Consider the following 20,961-nt stretch of genomic DNA (forward strand, 5'->3'; position numbering starts at 1 on the left):
GCTAGCTAGACAAATTATTTGAATCTTTAGCTTAAAATAAATACGAGGAAATTATTATAAATTTGCCATTCCAAGAAGTTCTATCTCATTCTTTTAAATAAACCAATAAATAATTTTAATTTATATTCTTCCACATTTACATTTATTTGCAATAAATTGTACGTATAATTTAATCGCAAACTTATCGCAATTTTTAAATATTTTCTTCGCGGAATTCCAGGTGATCGCTCGGGACATTGACTCGCCCAAGTATGCCATAGTGCAGTATGAAATCCTTGGCGGTACCGGCAAAGACCATTTCCGCATCCGCGAGAACACCGGTGACATCACGTCGGATACTAGCTTCGATTATGAAGAGGCGAATGAATACACTCTCGACATCGTTGCGGTGAATCCGGACTCGAGCCCGCAGATGGTTGGCTTCACGACCGTGGTGGTGCACATCACCGGCGTGAACGAGTACTATCCGCATTTCATTCAACCCGTGTTTCAAATGGACGTGTCGGAGAGCGCCGAGGTGGGCACGTCAGTTGGCGCGGTTCAGGCGACCGATCAGGACTCGGGCGAGGACGGCCGCGTGTACTACCTCTTCGTGGGCTCGTCCAACGACCGCGGCTTCGCGATCAGTTCAGACACTGGCATCATTCGAGTGTCGCGCCAACTCGATCGCGAGACGCAGAGTCGCGTGGTGTTGACGGTGATGGCGAAGAACGCCGGCGGTATACGCGGCAACGACACCGACGAAGCGCAGGTGATCATTTCCATCCAGGACGGTAACGACCCGCCCGAGTTTCTGCAGAGCACCTACGACGCCAGCGTGTCGGAGAGCGCCGTCCACGGCACCCGCGTGCTCACGGTCCGCGCGATCGACAAGGACATCAAGCCGCAGAACAATCAGTTCTCGTATTCCATCATCGGCGGCAATCTCGGCCAGGCCTTCAAGATCGATCCACAGACCGGCGACATCGAGACGGCGAAGCAACTCGATCGCGAGACCGTGCCCGCGTACGATCTAACGATTGGCGCGATTGACACCGGCTCGCCGCCGGAAACTGGCACCGCAATGGTGCACATTGAGCTGCAGGATGTGAATGACAACGGCCCGGTCTTCGATCCGCCGGAAGTAATCGGCTATATCAGCGAGAACGAACCGGCAAGTACCAGCATCATGACCCTGAGCGCGACTGATCCTGATCTACCGCCCAACGGCGCGCCGTTCACCTACAGATTGATCGGAGGAAGACAGAGCGACATGGTGTCTTTGGACAAGCATTCGGGCGTGTTGAGGACCACCAGGAGTCTCGATAGAGAAACGATGCCGCAGTTGGATCTCATGGTTGGTATTTAAATCGCGTTCGATTGCAATGAAAGTGATTTTATTTTATTGCTATCGGAGAGAAACGAAGAGGGTTTATTTTTAGAAAAATTTAAAATTTGTAACACATATATCTACACGCAGAATATATTTTCATATAATTGATAAAAGTCCAGACAAACTTTTATAGTTTTCGATATATTTCAAAAGAATTTTAAATATAAAAACAACGATTATTTAACTTAACATTTATAAAACTTAGCAATAGTGTTTTTCTTTCGATCTGGATCAATTTATGAAAAATAAAAAATTTTTCGATAGAGCTCTTGGTACACTATGTATAGGATTGCTGAAAAAATGCATTTTGATTTACATAAATAGTATTTGAATGAATTTAATGAAATATAATTTTTGCATGCGTAGATTGAAGTGGAGGACTCGGGCATACCTCGAATGAAGAGCGAGCATACCATCGTCGTAATCGTCACCGATCAGAACGACAGTCCGTCCACGCCGAGATCGGTGCACGTGATCGTGCACTCGTTCAACGGCAAGACACCGCTGGGAAAGATCGCCGATGTGCATCCGAACGATCCGGATATCATCGGAACTTTCTCGTGCAAGATTCTTCAGGGCTCGAGTTCGCGTGTGCTCACCATTCCCACTGCCTGCGATCTGCACACCAACAAGATTACATCAGGCACGTTATGCATCAATCGCGAAACAGATTTCTCGAGATTTACAAAGAACTTTTTCTTTTAATCTATATTTCTAATTTCAAAAGAAAGTATTGATTTGTTGAAAAGCGTTCCACAATGTTATATTTCGATCGAGGCTTAGAATATTTCATCATTGACATCTATTAACATTGATCTATTCTCTTGGTAGAGAATATTTTTTTTTTTTTTTACTAATATCTTGATTGTGTGGGTACAGGAATAGGCTATTCTTTGAGCGTCTCCGGCAACGATGGACGACATCCGGATGTGATCTCCAAGGTTACCGTCGAGTTCCTGATCTTCTCGAACGCCACAATCGAGAACAGCGTGACCCTACAAATTTTCAAATTGACCGCTAACGATTTCCTCAGTCAATACTACCGGGCTCTCCTGGATCTCCTGCAAGAGAAAATCGATGTCGGCGATACACTCACCATTTTCAGCATTGGTGAAAACGGACCGGATCTGAACGTTCACTTGGCAGTGGAATCTCCGCAAGGTAAGTTAAAAATATATCACTGGATATCAAATGGATATCTTGTGTTGTGCAGATATACGTCCATATATTTAGAATAAAAATATTAACTAATAACTAGTCATAGATTGTATCATAGTTCAAAAATATTTACTCATTCCAAGTAACGATTGTTACGACAAAGTCAAGTCTCAATTAAGATCATCTTAATTAAGATTTAACGATTTCATTAAATTTCGTATTAATTTGCATCACTGTGACATTGTCTTACTAGGTAGATATTTATATTAGATTACCTGAATTAAACATATCACTTAACGGATACAAGGTGGGGGGGGGGCGGAGAGGGCAATTGCCACCCCACCCCCCCAGAGCTCTCCAAACAAATTTCGTATATATATTGAAAAAAATCGGTTTTAAATGAATTGAGAAAGAAAATTATCGGAGATTATTCGAGATTAAATAATGTTTATTCAATTTTTTTTTAATAATAAAAAATATTAAAAATAACATCATTAACGATAATAACTAAATATTCACATTTTGTCATATCGCCCCCCCTAAAAAAAAAACAACTCTCTGGATCCGCCACTGTATCATTAATTAATATATATGTTAAATAATAATCATATAATTTTAACACAATATTTTATTCATTTTCTTCAGGATATCGGACGAAGTACGAAGTGACCGATCTGCTGAAGCGCAATCAAGATCAAATTCAAACGTTACTCGAAGGTAATTTATTCATTATCGGCTATTCCCCGTGCAAACACATGCCGTGCGAGAACGGGGGCAGCTGCAGCGACCGACTGGCTATATACGACGATGCCAGGATCACCGACAGCCAGGCGCTGATCCTGACGTCGCCTAGGATGCTGCACGAAATGACCTGCAAGTGTCGGGACGGTTTCACCGGTGATAAATGTGAAAGAAGACAGGATCCGTGTTCGCCGAATCCCTGTTTATTGGTGAGTACTTGTAATAAAAATATTCTGTGAAAAAAGACAAAGTTTGATATATGGCATATAAAAATATGCAAAATGAATATTTCCGAATATACAATTATATTTATATAATTCTTAGAATTATTATATGTATATCTATTGTAACTATATATGTATATAATTTATAATGTTGGTAAACGAGCGTTAGCCAAATGTTTTTGTTTATCATTTATTTCAGATAAATATTAAACTGTATATACGAGACATATACTCTTGAATTATAGAATTTTCTGAACATTTTTCTGTGCTTTTTTTGAGACTTTTTGATTTTTTTTCAAGACTCGTTATTCACTCGTGTTTCTTAAAAATCTATACTTATGAAGCAAATTATTTAAAGCGTTTCTTCCTCTTTTTTTTACAGGGAGGACAGTGTCGCCGTTTGGGATACGATTTCCAATGCACTTGTCCTATTGATCGCGATGGCAAGCTGTGCGAGCTCGAGAGAGGTGATGCGTGTGCCAGCAATCCGTGTCGGAACGGCGGATCGTGCAGAAAGAGCCCGGACAGCTTCAGTTTCTTCTGCCTCTGCAGAGCAGGCTACAGGGGCAATCACTGTGAAGCAGTCACTGATTCCTGTCGACCGAATCCTTGCTTGTACGGTGGCTTATGTGTGGGAGAAAAACCAGGGTTTGTTGATTCCTTAGATATAACTTTAAGTGGCCACTCGGCCACGATATACGTGCGTCACTCAATGATCAAGTGTCGATATTCGTACGAAAATGAAAATAACATATAAAATTATTACGCGCACAGATATCGATGCAGCTGTCCCGACGGCCGCTACGGCCGGCACTGCGAGCGCTCGACCTTCGGTTTCGACGAGTTGTCGTACATGGCATTCCCGGCGCTGGACTCCACCACGAACGACATCACCATCGTGTTCGCCACCATAAAGCCGAACGCGTTGCTGCTGTACAACTATGCGTCGCAGACCGGCGGCCGCTCGGACTTTGTCGTGCTGGAGCTGATAGACGGCCGAGTGGTCTTCTCGTACGGCGGTGCCAGAAGCGCGATCACCACCGTCACCATCAAGACGGAGCGGCCGGTGTCGGATGGCGAGTGGCACAAGGTCACCGCCACCAGGAACGGCAGAGTTATTTCGCTCAGCGTGTCCACTTGCAAGGAACACGGCGACGTCTGCGACGATTGCAGACCCGGCGATGGTACCTGCTCCGCGAACGACGTGGGTCCGACTGGGTAAGTGTCCTATTAATCTTTTCGACGAATTCTCAAAATTTTTACAATAAAAAGAAATCATTTTATGGATGAGGAGACCTTAAAACTAAAAATTGAAATTAAAAAAAAAGTCTAAATTTTTAGACACTCTATCATCATTAACATTAATACCATTATTATACCGTTTTGATTGTGAAATTAGATGATTGTGACAAAAAATTTATTTCAAATCGTGAAACTTGATTATTTGATGTTAATAGAAATAATTATTAGGAGTGATCTAAAGGGATCTATCTTACAAAATTAAAATTTTGAACCGCTATGAATTCAAAAATTTAAGAATACGCGCTAACATTCGGTATATTCGCAGGACCTTAAATTTCAACAATAATCCTCTCCTACTGGGCGGTTTGGAGAACGCCGATCCCGTGTTAGAACGTCCGGGCCAAGTGCACGCTGATGATTTTGTGGGTTGCGTTCATTCGGTGTCGATAAACGGAAGGGCCTTGAATCTGACGAATCCGATCGCGTCGCGTGGTGTGAAGTCCACGTGCGTCAGATCGCAGCGGAATCCTTGTCTGAGAAATGAGAAAGACACTGCATCCGTTTGCGCCGTGAACGCCCAATGTCACGACAAGTGGCATCAAGTGATGTGCCAGTGCGGATCCTTGATAGCGCCCAACTGTCACGGTGCTTTGGAACCCGTCACGCTGAGTGAGGGAGGATTTATCGAGTTCAAGGTAAAAATTAGTAAATCCTATATTAATTCCATATATAATACTTTATTATTATTGCAATTATTTAATATTAAATATTATTAATACGTTAAATATAATATTGAAATAATAATATTAAATGAGCATATTTACCACAACACTATGTCATTGAAATAATATTAAATACGAGATGATATGATATTAAATGAGAGATAATAGATTTCTAGAAGTTCCATTAAAATGTTCATGTTAATTGAAGTGTTATGTTTATTTAACTTTCTTAATATACTAATTTTATTTCTAAATTTTAAATTGTGGCAATTGACATTGTTTGTGCAGATTTCGGAAAAACACAGAAGAATGCAATTGTTGGAGTATCTCTACGGAGGTTCAACGACATGGCACATGAATCGCGTTAAGCGCAGTCTCATCGAGGACACGAGTTTCATAACGAATCCTTTATCCTTGAAGACAATCGGCTTGATGTTTAGAACTGTGAAGTCTGATGGTATTTTGATATACGCCGCAACAAATAAGCATTTTACATCCATAGAGGTGAGATGCATTTTTAATTATCTGTTTGTTCTCTAACAAATATTAAAATTATTAAGAAAAGTGAATAATTTTCAATGATTTTCTTAACTGTATGTACTATTAAGAATTAGTAAAAGTATTAATCATTTTTTAAACAATTTAAACTAATCATAAATTGAATGCATTCTGAGAAATATCCTTTTTCGTCAGTTGTTAACTTTTAGATAAATAATATAAAGAACGAGTAAAATAAATAATGAATAAAGTAGATGAATAAATGAGTTCCATTTGGTGATCTAATTAATGCGATTATCCTGTGCTTTCAGCTTCGCAGCGGCCAGTTGATTTACATGTCCCTGCTCGGATCACCGGTGAACATGTCGATCAGTATCGATGGCAGTCTCGCCGACGGACGTTGGCATAATCTGACTCTCCATGCCTACGCACGAGGAATAAGACTATTGGTCGATGGTATTCTAACAGGTGACGAGTTGGATTCGGCGGGAGTTCACGATTTCCTCGATCCGTACTTGACCGTCTTGTCGATTGGCGGAGTCAGCCAGGACCTCTATTACGCTCACAGCGCTGGCTCTAGGAGCTTCGAAGGTTGTCTGGCTAACTTTACCATCAACAACGAGGTGCAACCGTTCAACGGTTCCGGTTCCATCTTCAAAAATGTGCTTTATCATGGCAAAGTGAGCACCGGATGCAGAGGACCGATCGGCATCAGTGCGGCGGCGGCCGCGGACCCTCTCAGCATTGGTATCACCCTGGTCATCGTCTTCTTCGTCATCCTGTTAATTGCCATTCTGGTGAGCTTCATAGTGTTCCGACTGCGCCGGCAGAATAAGGAGAAGTCGGCGCCGTCGGTTGTCAACAAGAATACCAACGCCATCATGACCGGCAATTCTCTGGTCGGCCCCGGAAACGACAATCTCATGTCCCGTCATGAGAACACGTACATCTCCGACACGTCGGATCTGCGCGGCGTCGGTCACATGGGTCCTGAGTTGATCTCGAAGAAGTACAAGGAGCGCGAGATCAACTCCACCACCGAGCACCGACCGCAACGACCGGATATTATCGAGCGGGAAGTTACCAAGTCGCCTCCCATCCGCGACGAGCACCCACCGTTACCACCGCCCACGCAGATCTCTCTCCATCCGCACGAGCATAACCCGGAACCCGACATTCCGGAACATTACGATCTGGAGAACGCCAGTTCCATCGCCCCCAGCGACATCGACATCGTGTATCATTACAAGGGTTATCGCGACGGCATGAGAAAGTACAAAGCCACTCCGCCTCCTATAGGTGAGAAAAGACTAAATTTTTTATTAGTGAGAAAAAATTTATAAGTTTAGTGTAAAACAAGAACATATTTTTAAGTTTAAAGTATGCTTTATATTATTAGAAAAATATATATATTTATATTTAAAATAATTTAATTGACTTAAATAGAAATTAATTTCTCGCACAGGTAATTATGGTAATCATCACAAGCATACGGGACAACAACATCGTCATACGGGACCCTTTCCACCACGAGCTATGCCACCGCCCAACGTGAACCAACCACCCGGACCGGCGCCCAAGTTGCTCCAAAGCACCCCTCTGGCGAGATTATCTCCCAGTAGCGAGTTGTCTGCGCAACAACCGCGGATTCTCACGTTGCACGACATCAGCGGGAAACCGCTGCAGAGTGCGTTACTGGCCACCACGTCCTCATCCGGTGGTGTCGGCAAGGACGCGCTGAATTCCAATAGCGAGAGGAGTCTGAACTCGCCCATCATGAGTCAGCTGTCAGGCTCAACCGCCAGTAGAAAGGCTCCGCAGTCCAACAATGAAAACTCGGTGAACAACGTGTCATCGGGCCCGATGGGCCTCACGGCGGAGGAGATCGAGCGACTCAATTCTCGCCCGAGAACGTCCAGCCTGGTCTCCACTCTGGACGCCGTGAGCTCCTCCAGCGAGGCCAGGGGTCCGCCCGCGCACGGGCCTCTCCATCACCACCGGCGTCACACGCCCCCCGTGGAGAGGCTTGAACGGCGGAACTCGTCGACCACCGACGAGAGCGGCAACGATAGCTTTACGTGCTCGGAGATCGAGTACGACAACGGGTCACTGGTGGGCGATAAGCGATCCGACAATCTGTTCGCCAAACAGGACGACGAGAGGAGCAGCCCGCAGGGGAGGAGCAACGTCGAGTCGTCGCAGTCAACGAAGCCGCCACTACCGCCGAACGTCGGCAACTACGACGGCTTCGACAGCTCATTTCGTGGCTCCCTCAGCACCCTCGTCGCCTCGGACGACGATCTGTCGACCCATATGGGCGGCCTCCTCTACGGCAGCCACGCCACTAACGGCTCACCCACCACCACTACCACCACCGCCGCCGAGGACGCTCTCAGCTGGGACTACCTGCTCAACTGGGGGCCCAACTTCGAGAGCCTCGTCGGCGTGTTCATCGACATCGCCGAGCTGCCCGACAGCACCAGTCGGGTACCCCGATTACCGGCGAATATCCCCAAGCCGTCCGAGGAATACGTTTGAAACGGATCCTCGGATGTGATGCCGGGACAATTTAGTGAACAATAGTAGTTTTATGTAGTGACCGTGAGAATTTATTTCGGGGAAACAGAGACTCGCCTTGAGGAAACGCGCGAGATCTATACTTGGGAATGTTATCAAATTGTTTTTGCTGCTCGTTTGGTTTGATTAGTCGAACGTTTGTAAATCGATAGTATAAATAGCCGACATCCGGTCTCGCGGGCTTGAATGATCGAACGTGGTTTTGAGTCATACGGGGACACGTTTGAGAAAAGTGCCGGCGAAGAGTGTTGTGAAAAGTCGTTGCAACGTTTAGGGGTTGCAGCGAGGTGCATGCCGCGTCGAACGCGTGATCATCTTGCCATAAAACGTAGAGAGGAACGTCCCTCGAGGAGAGACTCGTCTGTATTTCTCCCGTGCACGGGAGAGATTCGTTATTTTCTATATCATACTCTTTATCTCGCGATATTTTTTTTGTAAATACTAAATGACACGTGTCTAAATCAAAATGATTCGCTCGCGCGAAACGTGCAATATCCTTCGATTAACCGATCGATCTAACTGGAAAAATCTTCTTATGATATAATATCATATCATGTATTTCAATTCAAAGAGTCATATATGCATGTGAAGTTAATATTATTTATAATATTGATATTAAGATTTTAGATCATCTTAATTAATTTTAGATAATCAATGTTAATATTATGAATAATATTAATTTTAGTAGCGTTAAATTTTGACGATAAATTTGCACGTCTCGCGCATTTCGGGCGATCGCACGCTATAAATACGGAATACGCGAGAACCGTTGAATGCCATTTTTAATTACGGCGATTTATCCGCCGCCGGTGAGACGGAGAGATGTGCGACTGGGCATCGAGGCAGTCCGATTATAATTGTTAACTAGCGACTTTTGTATACATATATTCTAAGCTGTCGTGCCAGATGACACACTCGATGCAGTCGCACATATCGTAATTATTGCTTGAATGGCTAAGTGGCATGTAGGCACATATTTCATGATTTTTAATATTTTAATCATTGATGATTAATATTTTAATCATTAATGATTTTTAATATTTTACTACAAAAACTTAAAGGACTATTTATTGAAATTGCAAATTAAAGAGATTTCCGGGATATGTAGCTGCAGCATGTTTTATAAATTAATTTATAGTACGATATTTATAGTATATATTTATACGCGAATTAGATTTTTATCTTTTATACGTCTTGAAAATTGGCTTTTTAATAGTAACTTAAAAATAAAGGTATGGTAAAAGATAAAAATATTAATAAATAATTACTGATAACTTTTATTATACTATACTTACTGGAATTGCAATTTCAATAAGTAGAAACGCTGTTTTCCTATTGACTTTGGATCTTGATGCTGCAACATACGAAACTAGTCCTTATATCTTTTTTGTTTTATGATAATAGAGAATCATTATTATTTTTAAAAAATCATAAAATCTATTGTCTTATAAGTCCAGATTAAATTTATCCGGAAATTACATCGGTTATTATTATCTGATTCTAGAATATTTTAAACAGCGATTGTTTTGATATATTTTCTTCGTTTTCTATGTACGAAGTGCACCGTAGCATCTGTGGCATTCAGCCATTCGACCGAAAAACACGGCGTTTCGATTAGAAGAATGCCCGACAAGAGAAGGGAGAGAGTTCGTCTTCCCACATTACAAGTAACAGCTACTTCGCAATTCTTGTACTGCGAGAATAACGGAACGCCGCTGACGAACGGGATTATCGCGCCGTAGTGGAATGCCATGCGGACGCTAACGTGATTCGCGGGCGTGTCAAATTCGTGCTCAATTCGTGTTCGTTAGATGAACAATAACGGCGTCTAATCGTAGCTTTCCTGAGAGTGGTCTGCTGTTCGCAGACTACCAGACTGATTTTCTCCTCTCTCTCTCTCTTTCTCCAAACGACGTTTCGCGATCGTGAGAGAAGCGGCCTTCTCGACGATCGCCTTGCGCGTTTACTTTGTAAATTATGAGATCTGTCCTTGGTCCGATTTCATCTTGTAAATAAAACCGCGCGTGTGAATTGTACAAATTGTGCGAATGCATGTGCGAGTGCCAAAAGGGAGTGCCTGCTAATTCTATTATCGATCGTAAAATAGATGACAGATTTGTAAAAGTTGCTGTATTTATTTCCCTTTCCCCTGCTTTAAATTTTTATGTAAAATTGGAGCAGGATTTTTTGATATTTCATTGTGAAAATCTGTAGCGAAATATGTAGCGTGTACGAAAATCGTATATTACACGAAATTTTATTATTTTCTGTTTTTTTGTATCGCATGATTTTTACGTTTAAATATTAATAATTATTCGCAAATAGAGAAAATCAAAAGAGAAGCTTAAATAAATTCAAATCATTTTTTAAATAAATTTAATTGAAATTTAGTGCGATAAGCAAATTACAAGATCTTGCATCGATCTGCGGAGGTGTTTGAAAAAAGCTCATCTGTTACAACATCGATAAATCGCGATCGCGCCGGCTTCGATCTTCATCTTTTGCATAAGTTCCGATACTTTTTTTTTTTTTGTCAAAACTGTCAAAACTGATCGATTTCATCTGCGTCAAATTACTTACTAATTATTTTTTATTTATATACGTATTAGCATCTATTATTACTTGTTAATTTGAGACCGTACTTTCGGTCGTTTCGTAAACGAGAGACACGAGAAAGTTTGTGTTTTCGAACGCAAAAGATTCGCCGATTTCGCGGCACATCGGGCTACCGGAATCCGATATCAATCGGTTATAATGTACAGATAATGATATCTCCACTTCCGTCATACGACGACGAGCTTTTGAATAGCGCTTACGCAAACGTCAGTTTGATCGCCGACAAGACCTGGACCTTCGATCCGGAGGATCCTTTCCGAAAGTTAAATCATTCCCTCTGGATTCAAGTGAGACAGATACTTACCCCATAGATAACCACATCAAAATATCGCATTTCATATATGTATCCTCACATACAAACATCTTTCTTATCAATATCATCGTCGTTTATCATTGTCTGAGGACATTTTATGCGTAAGAGAAAAAAGGATCTTATATATTTCTGTCGTTGAAACAGTATTTCTAAAGACAACAGGAGTTTCATATATCGTTTTCTCTTGGAAAGATAATGAAAATTGTGTTGGATCGAGATCACACACATGTTCCCATATTTTCATTTATCGAAGCTAGCAAAAAAATACGTTTGTGAATTGTTAAAAGTACAAAAAAAAAATGCTATCGCGCGCACCATAACATTACAGACTTTTCGCGATGAGAGGAAAGAAAATTTATTTTGACATAATGATAACTTATCGCGCGCGTTTAATGCCAGAGTTGCGAAGTAACCGCGAAGTACGAGGAATATGGTGATTATCGTCCAAGACTCGTTCGAGACGTCATCTCCGAATCGCGCTTGGCGAAATACGGTAATTACGAGTACGACGAGCAGCATGAGAGAATGTACAGGCCAGACGACGGTAAATCGTCGGGTAGCGTGCCTCGCCACTTCCGTTCGGCTACGGAGGCTGTGGAACCGTGGATGCTTCCTGAAGTTCAAGAACACTTCGCCCGGTTAATCTCGCCGAGCTGCACGCGATTGCATCGGGAACCGTTAGTTCGCTTCGGCACTTCCGTGTTATTTTTACGTTCCGCGAAGTTCTTTCCTCTAAAAAATTTTCGTGATAAAGAAATTATCGCGAATTATGACGCTTCTACACAATAATATTTAATTAGGGGTGATATAAATCAGTTAATAATCCTTAATTAGCGATTAAAACTATAATATCATAATTATTATAACAGATTGCAATTAATTAAAATCAATTGATGTTTAATTTTCATCTCAGCAACGTTTTTATCGCAGACATAAAAAATTTTAATGTACCTATAAGTATATTGACTCGCAACTGGATTTTAATATCTTGTTAATTAGTACGTTCAATTTGCAAAGCTCAGCAATACAAATACTAAAGTGTAATGCCGCGAGGAGGGATAATGAAGCCGTCGCTTGCTCGAACTTCCAATCAGACTGGAATGAGAGCTCGAAAAAGCGACGTCAAAAAACCAGTCCAAAAGGGAGTAGAAAAATTGGATTGCGCGATGAATTACCTTCGGCTTATAAATCGGACGAGGGCGGTAAGCAGTAATTTTACACGTTAACGAGAATATAAATTAATTATGCTGTAAATCCGTAATAATAATAATTCATACAAAAATAGACGAAATAATGATTTCCCCTTTTATAATTTATGTTTTGGTCATTATTTATTTTTATTAAACTATACTCTTATTTATGTTAAACTATAAATCATTTTATTAATTACATAATTTTTATTTATTTATTAGTCATTTACATATTATCTTGATACTATGTATTTAATCATAACAGAGCAGATTATGTTAATAAATTATAGTTATTTTAATTGTAACCATTAAAAACAGAATAACATGTTAAATAGAAAAAAATAGCACAAGGAATTGAATGTTTTGTAAGCATCTGCTTTATTATACAAAGATGTATAGTAAGCAAACACTACTTTAATTTCTTTACAAACGACGCTCACAAAAACTTAGATGCTTGTAAAAATAAAGCATTGCACTGAAAAATAAAGCTATAGTTATTACAATCGTTTCACAGAATATTTTTATTTAGAGATTTGTTTATATAATTATATATTATATGTTAGTGTAATAAACATTCTAAAATATTTGAATCCATAACTGTAATAATTATAATTAGCACCCTTACAGAAATTTAGTACGTAAATTAAATACTTACTTTAAATATTAAATTTCTCTAAGAGCAATAATCCTCCCTAATTAATTATTAAAAGTGATTTGAAAATCTATTCTTATTTAGATTAAACATCTTTTACAACAAAAGGATTAAAATCAGTCTTTAATTTCAAAATATTAGAAACATGATTTGACAAGATTCTTATTAAGAGACTAAGATATACAGAATAATGCAAATATTCAGCATCTCAAAACTAGCATCTGAGTTTAAAGACATAACGGCTATCATCTCATGCTTTTTTTACTCTTTACTATACATATTATGTGCTATCAGGAAAAGCAATCAAAATGTTTGCCCGTCATCGCCGATACATTGTCGAGACCGCTGCAGAAATGCAGCTACAGTTCCGCATCGAGAGCGACACTGTGCGCGACATATGGAACCCCGAGAAATTTCAGCAGCAGCAGCAACAGCAACAGCAGCAGAAACAGCAACAGCAACTGCAGCAGTTGCAGCAGCAGCAGCAGCAGCAGCAGCAGAGATGCCATCAGCAAAGCCAGCAATCGCATGTCGCGCGGCAGACACACCCTGTCGCTCAACATCATCAGTTCTACTGCGCGTTGCAGTATCAACCCTTGATCCTAAGAGCGGAGTACCAGCGGAAACCGCTGTTGTCACCTTCACCGCTACCACCCCCGCCGCTGTCGCTACCACCGGTTCTGAGCGCCGAGGTGCCGGAATTCTTCCCGAAATCGAACTTACCCCCGATAGCCTACAGCTTGAACAACGGCAAAGAGCGCAAGGCTTGTCAGTTACGTTACTTTCCGTCGTTGAACGACAGAAATTATCAGAACGATTATAACCGGTCGCAACAGGAGACAGCGGCGACTGTTTTTCCGGTAAACGTACAACAGTTTGCAGAAGTGAACTTTGTAGGTCGTGCTAGACGTTTCTAAAAGAGATTAGTTAAAAATTGATCAATAGCTCGTACAAAATGCAACATAAGATTGTAAAACAAATATGCGAAATGTTCGTGAATATCATAATAAGCTTTTCGTTGTAGTTAGAAAAAACTTTGACGTGATCGTACTTTTTTTTATCGCTACCATGTAGCAAAAATGATTTTCACAACTAATTATTAAAATATAAAACCTTTTAACTATGCAATTTTTTTGCGATGCAGAATACCAAAATGTCCATATTACCAGCGACAGAGACGAATATGTTTCGTTCGCCTCAAGAATGGATTCAGAGAATGGCACCACCGGTGCAATTACAATTGACAGCGTCTTCCTCGTCACCACTGTCAATCTGCACGCCGCTGCAACCGATTCACGATGCTGCGATTGCCCATCGTCCTTTGCAGGTATTTTTTTTTTATATAAAAAGATTTTTGTATGTAAAATATTTTAATATTAAAAGAATTTATGTATGTAATTGTATATACATTATAATAACACAAAAATTTTTTGAATTTATTAATTGTTCTAAAATATAACTACCATTTATATATTTGAAAAGAAAGAGAAAGAAAAAGGAACTTATTACAACTTTACATCACAATTATCATAAATTATCCTAAATTGCGATTGATAATGTTATATTCATGCGCGCGCGCGTTATTTATTAAAAATTTCCACAAAGCTACGCGTAGAAAAAGTGAAATGCATTTGGATCGTAACTTCGCAGATGTACGAGAAGTTTTTGCCTTATACCCAGCCGAGTACAACACCCATACCCGTGTACCAGCGACCAGTGGAACTGTACCAGGAGCCGATGCTGAAGCGGAAGAGTCAAGGGGTCGACTTCAACAATCTCATACTACTGACGAAGAACAGCATCAAGACGCGACGCGGCTACACGAAGCCCACTGTTCAGCAGCCTTTCCTCCTGGAGTCCAGACAGAGCCTGAAAACATCCAGTCACAATGTGCAGGTACAGTGGTTCGACAAAGATCACTGTGCGAAGAAAACGAAGGAGGTGACCGTGAACGCGCTCGTGTCCGAGTTGCGCAGCTTCGAGGAGAAATACGAATATTGCAGAGAAGCCGATACCGGCTGGAGAACGGCCGCCGAATCGCAGCCTCAATGCCAGCAAAGAATGTCTGAAACTTCGTTCCAGTTGAAGGGTAGAATCTTTGAGAACGAGAGCTCAAGATGTGGGTCGAAGGACAGATTCTTCGGAAACGAGAGCTCAAGATATAGGCCTACGGACACTGAGGAGAAGGACAAGAGGACAAAGCGGCCGCTCTATAGGGACGTCCTGGCGAATGCCTCGAACGAGGCGATCCTGGATAACGTCTTCGAGAAGAGGTACAGTGACATTTTGCCGATTTAAAACTTTTTAAGACTTTAATCGATTTGATGGGACAGTCATATTTTTCGAATTAAATTCTCATTTGCAATTTAAATGTTTCAGGTACGATGAACTCGAGCAACAAGCTATGGAACAATACAGGAATTCGGAGGAATCATTAGCGCTCAAATATCAGGCAACAATTCAAACTTGAATATTAATCTCGCTAGATATTCCTGCAAAAAATAAATGAAAGGAAAAAGTTCGAAAGAAATTAGCAAAAATATATGATATATAATAGTTCTGAACTTCTCAACATTAGGGATTTAACACCTATAAACTAAATTATTGCAATTTTTTTCGTTCCAATAATTATCAAACGACATTTTGCAGAATGAAATTGCAAAAAGGATTAATTTTTCAATCAGTTCTGAACGCCAAAAATAGGATATTTAGCTTTACAAATGCGTTTTTCTCGATTCGTTTTTACTCACTCATATTTTTCACATGGAATATTATTATGCTAATTTACATTACGATATTGCAGGAATTGGAACGTCAAGCGATGGAACAGTACAGAAATAGCAACACAGGAGACGAAAACCGCTCGATGGATCAGGATTGTACCGATGGACAAAGATGTTCGGAATATGGACATTGCAGTCCCGTGAAAAGACATGCTGGAAGGAAGGGTAAATATGACGTTTCTAAAATTGCTATATAATGTTGGAGATAGCATACATCTGTGTGTGTGCGCGCGCGTGTATGTATGTATGTGTGTATTTACTACCTCTTCGATAAAAATTTTTATTTTAAATAACGATCTGCCAGGTTCTTGTTTTCCGCCAATTACTCTGTTGAAGCCGAAGGGTAAATCCTTGCCGAATGTCTGTCATGGATCGTCACTTAATGACAGCAATCATCAAACAGCAATCGCTTCGAGAAGTTTATCTGCATTGACTGACGGATCGTCGAAGAAATCGAAAAACATATGTAAGGGTGCATCAGGAGATAAAATTGATACGAGTGGTGAGTTTATTATTTGTCAGCAAAGAAACATTGCGGAAGAGTATTAGAAATAAAGTATAGCCGAGGCACACAAGAAGGCTTTAATGTATATATAATAAAATCGTATTATATTAGATAAAACCTTAGATCTGTTTTTTTAACCGCACTAGAACTTGCCCAGATAACACATATCCAAAATCGGGACATGCGTCCTTTAAGAAAACATTTTAAAGACGTTTTTTAAGCATGGTGTGTCTAAACATTCCTTTTTAATCGCAATTCAAATTCCTTTCAATAAAATATTAAATAAAAATATATTATATTAAAATATATTGAGAATGATGAGTATTCAAAAATTGGTATCTACAAGCTGTATCTTATACTATTCGCAATGTTACTTTGCCATTTAATGTTGTGAATGCTGCAGCCTCCCAATCATAGCCGCCACGGCAGAAAGTAAATATTTATTAACGTCATTATTCTTTACAATATTACCATATAATACGCTGCGATGAATTCTGGCTTTTATAATACCACCGAATATATCAACGTGACCTTATAATCAGAAAATGATTTCAAAATCACAGCCGTATTGATTTTTAAAGTCTCAGTTCGAGCATCGTCGAAGCGTCTGATACTGATGTCACCCTTCGAGCGTAAATCAGATGCCAAACAAATAATGAAAACGACGGAACTACGAAGTATCTGCTCGTTCTCCCAAACAAGAAAGAATGTGCTCGACTATTATCGGACCTCTGAAATCGCCCAGAACGGCAGCGGTGACGAAAATATAACGATCATACAATCGCCTAGTACTGAAGGTATAACAGCATTAATTACGTAATATAGCGAATATATATAATTCATATAATTTTTGGGGGTTTTTTTTATTCAATATGTAAAGTGAATATATGTATAATTCATATCGTTTTAAGTTTGAAATCATTAAGCCCTCATAAAAAGAATTTATTTTCTCTTTTGTACGGTGTTTACGTTAATAAAAAGAAATAAAAATACTTTTTTATCTGACGTTTTCAGTTTGGTTGTCCGAATTCTGGACTACTTAATTCAACGAATTTCGTGAAAAAAATTGAAAAACTATCGAGGCTTTTTCGTGAAGACGACGTTGAATTGAACCCGAGAAATTCTTCAGAAATCGTAAAAGCTAATCGTGATTTGTGTAACATAATTAATATTAATCGTGTAACATAATTAATATTATAGGCATATATAAGTATATATATATGTATGAGAAATAAGTTATAACGCATTCATGTGATATACGTATATTGGCATACAATCGACAAGACAATTTATATAAATCTTCAAGAGATAAATTATTGCTTGTAAATAGTGACCAGACTTGCGACATGCATTAAGCATATCTATCCGTTCGTAAGCACGTATTATATATTTTTTTTATACTGTAAAATATAATGCTATAAAAAGATAACAAATCTAAATTGGTTACATTATTCAATATTGGTTACGTTATTCAAAGGATATATTATATCATACAGTCTATCTAAGTAAAATTAAAATCTTTGGGAACATATCTTTGGAGAGAGAAATTATTCTTCTTCAGTCTTCATTATTTAACTCTTTGAGCGGTCATGTAAATTGTAAATGGTATCCAGTAGAAATAAGACAAGGCATTGTAAAATATGAGCATAAAAAATCCTATCAAAGACTCTACACTGCAAAAATAATCTGTCACTTTTCACGCATATACTTTTATATAAAACACGCGCATGCATATTTTTATACAACATACAGCAATAGAATAATTAAATATATTCAAACATCTGCTAAGCATATGCAACGTACGTTCTTAGGATATTATGGAAATCTTTTATGTTTAATAGAAGAGCATTAAAAAAAAATTAAATCGGAAAAATTTCTTTCGGAATAAATTTACCAATTATCAAGAAACTCAAATCCAGTCTTTGGTATACTCCTCTCTTCCTCTTCTTGATTCAGTTGGGATGACTGAAAGCTACTGTAGGAACTGGGTGTCTCTAATAGAGCGGTCGATTCGTTTATGTCGCTCGATTTCGTTCGCGACGTCACCACTAAGGTAGTATTCGATTGACTCTTGTCTGTATCAGAATCTCTCACCAAACTCTCCAGATCGTCCTCGACGTTACCTTGTAACTTCAATAAAGAGGTCTTATTGATGAGTTTAGCAAATATACTGTCAGAGTGTTCGCTGTCGATTACATTTGTCAGTAAGTCACTGCACTGATCGCTGTCGAACAAATCGCTGGTGAAACAATCCGATGGATAACAACTGACTTGATGTGCGGAGCTGTAACTGTCATTTGGCGAACAATTGTTTCTTTGCGCTTTCGCAGGGCTAGAAAAATGCGGCAGTTCTCCGAAGTGGATTTTCATTGACCTAGACTTCGCATCTTCGTTGGAGTCCATCAGACTGAGATTCATCTGTGATTGAGTCATAAACGAAAATGGCGCGGAGTGCTCATCCCGCCATCGTAGTGTCTGTAATGCGATGAAGAAGCGATCAGTTTATCTAATTTTTCCCGTAAGTATTGATGACACCGCCATACTCACCGAACCGGTTTCGTCTATGACATATTTCATTCCAGTTTGTATGCGCAGTTTTGGAAACCACTCAGGTAACTCCTTTGTTAACTCGACCTTCTTCAGGGTGTACTTCAAGGCTACCTCGGGCTGAATTATGGTCTCGTTGATGGCTTGGTTGCGCTCCGCTGTGCTCAAGGTGTTCCATAGCCCTTCGTAGGCTTCCTTCGTTGCGGTTATATCCTCGCCGATCCTTCGTGCTAGAGGATTTATGCTATAAAAATATTCCTCTGCTCTTGCGGTAAGGATGCTGGAACTCATTCCGCTGTGCTGAAATATAAAAGATTTGTCAATGGTGAAACCGATCATAACATGGATCAGCGAACGTGTGTAAAACGTGAAGACGAATCTACAAATCATAAAAAACTAAAATTATATTCTGACATACGTAACTAACTTGGATATATAATGACATAACCAAGAGTAGCAAGAGTGTATTACGGCGACAATGAGCAATTATTTCACGGGATAATCGGCTTAATAAGAGTGTCTCGAGTGTGGAGTATACAAGAACTGTTACCGTTGAAGATTACAAAAATGTGTTTACGTGTCGATCGCCGAAATGAATGCGCTGTCAATCGAGGTTATCGAGGATAATTAGACAGACCGTAGGCACCACGAATGTCATGATCACCATGACACAACTTCTGCACTTGACATTTTTAACATAAGAGCTGCCATCAAGCGGCCGGCCTAAGAAAACGTATAGCTTTCAATAGCTTTGCGGAGCTGGAAAAACGCGCTTGCGCCTTTTCCGGAAATTAATGAGCGCGTTCAAGCTGGTAAAATAATTAATCCTGCTCCTCTATTTCTTTTCTAAATAAGTACCAATATAAGTGCTCTTTATTGATTAATTTATGCTAACTCATATTATTTATATTTTATTAATTTTCAATTACATATTGGAAATATCTTCAAAATTACAAAACGAAATATAAATATTATCAAAAATTGATAGAAAGCCGTATGTCGATAATGGCAATATACTAGAATTATTTTCTAATAATGACGATAATTTCTGGTACATAATTATAATTTTTGTTGCAACAAAAATTATACTTCATATTATATCAAAAGCATATAGATATTAAACGATGTGTAGACGGGTGTTTAGCCACACAGCACAATATTTGCTTGTCGAGCAAATCAACTGCTTCGTCAACTGTTTTGCTTGACTACACTCCCAACGTATTTTACAGTGCTAATAGGTAGGGAAATTGCAATGAGAGAGTCGAATGAAAAAAGTAACATATATCTATATTATTTTTCTTTCTTTAAATGGCGAGGATTCGAGGAACTAATGAAGCTAAAATATTCTCAGACATGTGAAACGGAGAGTAAATAACGTCTCGGAATTTCGCTCTGTTTTCGACTACAAAGGAACAAAATCGTCTAAATGTATTTATTTAAATATTTTAAGAGACCCGCTTAAAAACGAAGATGAATACAATACAGATGAAGAACAATACAATGCCCAACTGTTCTTACTTGTACATTCGGATTGCGACGGAAATATTCATATATATATACATTATTCTTTTTATTATCATACACACATATACAGTATTTAATACCTCATTATCAGTCGCTCGCGATGATCATTTCTACAAATTCGATACAGATGGCCGTTTATTTAAAAAGTTTATATAAATTAATATAAAGAATGATATAATATATTTAAAGAATAATAGGATAATATGAAGATATATAAAGTATACAACATAAAGAATGAAAAATACTTATTTGCATGTAATGTAACTAATAGGAATGATAATAAATAAAAATTGCATA

General features: G+C 39.4%; 3 protein-coding genes across 8 annotated transcripts in view; 2 read left to right on the plus strand and 1 right to left on the minus strand.

Annotated features, from left to right (window-relative positions):
• The window catches only part of LOC105457918 (cadherin-related tumor suppressor), a 102,684-nt gene extending 92,026 nt beyond the window's left edge, over positions 1–10,658 (plus strand). The window contains exons 14-23 of the mRNA XM_011702864.1: positions 221–1,336; positions 1,739–2,015; positions 2,252–2,533; positions 3,176–3,480; positions 3,878–4,143; positions 4,270–4,713; positions 5,063–5,432; positions 5,748–5,963; positions 6,269–7,256; positions 7,423–10,658. Coding sequence (XP_011701166.1) covers positions 221–1,336; positions 1,739–2,015; positions 2,252–2,533; positions 3,176–3,480; positions 3,878–4,143; positions 4,270–4,713; positions 5,063–5,432; positions 5,748–5,963; positions 6,269–7,256; positions 7,423–8,495 — 5,337 coding nt within the window. The 3' untranslated portion in view covers positions 8,496–10,658. The remainder of the gene's footprint in view (positions 1–220; positions 1,337–1,738; positions 2,016–2,251; positions 2,534–3,175; positions 3,481–3,877; positions 4,144–4,269; positions 4,714–5,062; positions 5,433–5,747; positions 5,964–6,268; positions 7,257–7,422) is intronic.
• Positions 10,659–11,049: 391 nt separating this feature from the next.
• LOC105457921 lies at positions 11,050–18,022 on the plus strand. 2 transcript variants are annotated; one of them, XM_011702871.1, is made up of 11 exons: positions 11,050–11,437; positions 11,863–12,140; positions 12,463–12,665; positions 13,600–14,165; positions 14,450–14,632; positions 14,956–15,578; positions 15,685–15,757; positions 16,109–16,253; positions 16,393–16,590; positions 17,175–17,390; positions 17,608–18,022. In XM_011702871.1, exons 1-11 carry the CDS (start codon positions 11,300–11,302, stop codon positions 17,634–17,636), a joined length of 2,652 nt encoding a protein of 883 aa, XP_011701173.1. In that variant the 5' UTR covers positions 11,050–11,299; the 3' UTR covers positions 17,637–18,022. The 2 variants fall into 2 exon arrangements, with proteins under 2 accessions (XP_011701173.1, XP_011701174.1); XM_011702872.1 differs by having other exon boundaries at positions 12,481–12,665.
• On the minus strand, positions 17,840–19,957 carry LOC105457919. 5 transcript variants are annotated; one of them, XM_011702870.1, is made up of 4 exons: positions 19,568–19,678; positions 19,141–19,440; positions 18,790–19,068; positions 17,840–18,723 (listed from the first exon to the last, which is right to left on the minus strand). In XM_011702870.1, the coding sequence occupies exons 1-4, from the start codon at positions 19,583–19,585 to the stop codon at positions 18,484–18,486; spliced, it is 837 nt and encodes a 278-aa protein (XP_011701172.1). In that variant the 5' UTR covers positions 19,586–19,678; the 3' UTR covers positions 17,840–18,483. The 5 variants fall into 5 exon arrangements, with proteins under 5 accessions (XP_011701172.1, XP_011701171.1, XP_011701170.1 ...); XM_011702869.1 differs by lacking the exon at positions 19,568–19,678 and adding an exon at positions 19,718–19,957 and having other exon boundaries at positions 17,840–19,068; positions 19,141–19,435; XM_011702868.1 differs by lacking the exon at positions 19,568–19,678 and adding an exon at positions 19,718–19,956 and having other exon boundaries at positions 17,840–19,068.
• Positions 19,958–20,961: the final 1,004 nt, after the last annotated feature.

Source organism: Wasmannia auropunctata, unplaced genomic scaffold (genome assembly GCF_000956235.1).
Source record: "Wasmannia auropunctata unplaced genomic scaffold, wasmannia.A_1.0 LD334880.1, whole genome shotgun sequence".
In the NCBI taxonomy this organism is placed as follows: Eukaryota; Metazoa; Arthropoda; class Insecta; order Hymenoptera; family Formicidae; genus Wasmannia; species Wasmannia auropunctata.

Coding starts and splice junctions, on each gene's coding strand:
- LOC105457921 (XM_011702871.1), top strand. CDS start 11,300: ATGATATCTCCACTTCCGTCATACGACGACGAGCTTTTGAATAGCGCT. Junction 15,579..15,684: donor GATAACGTCTTCGAGAAGAG/GTACAGTGACAT, acceptor TAAATGTTTCAG/GTACGATGAACTCGAGCAAC. Junction 16,591..17,174: donor AGATAAAATTGATACGAGTG/GTGAGTTTATTA, acceptor TGATTTTTAAAG/TCTCAGTTCGAGCATCGTCG.
- LOC105457919 (XM_011702865.1), bottom strand. Junction 19,069..19,140: donor TCATAGACGAAACCGGTTCG/GTGAGTATGGCG, acceptor ATCGCATTACAG/ACACTACGATGGCGGGATGA.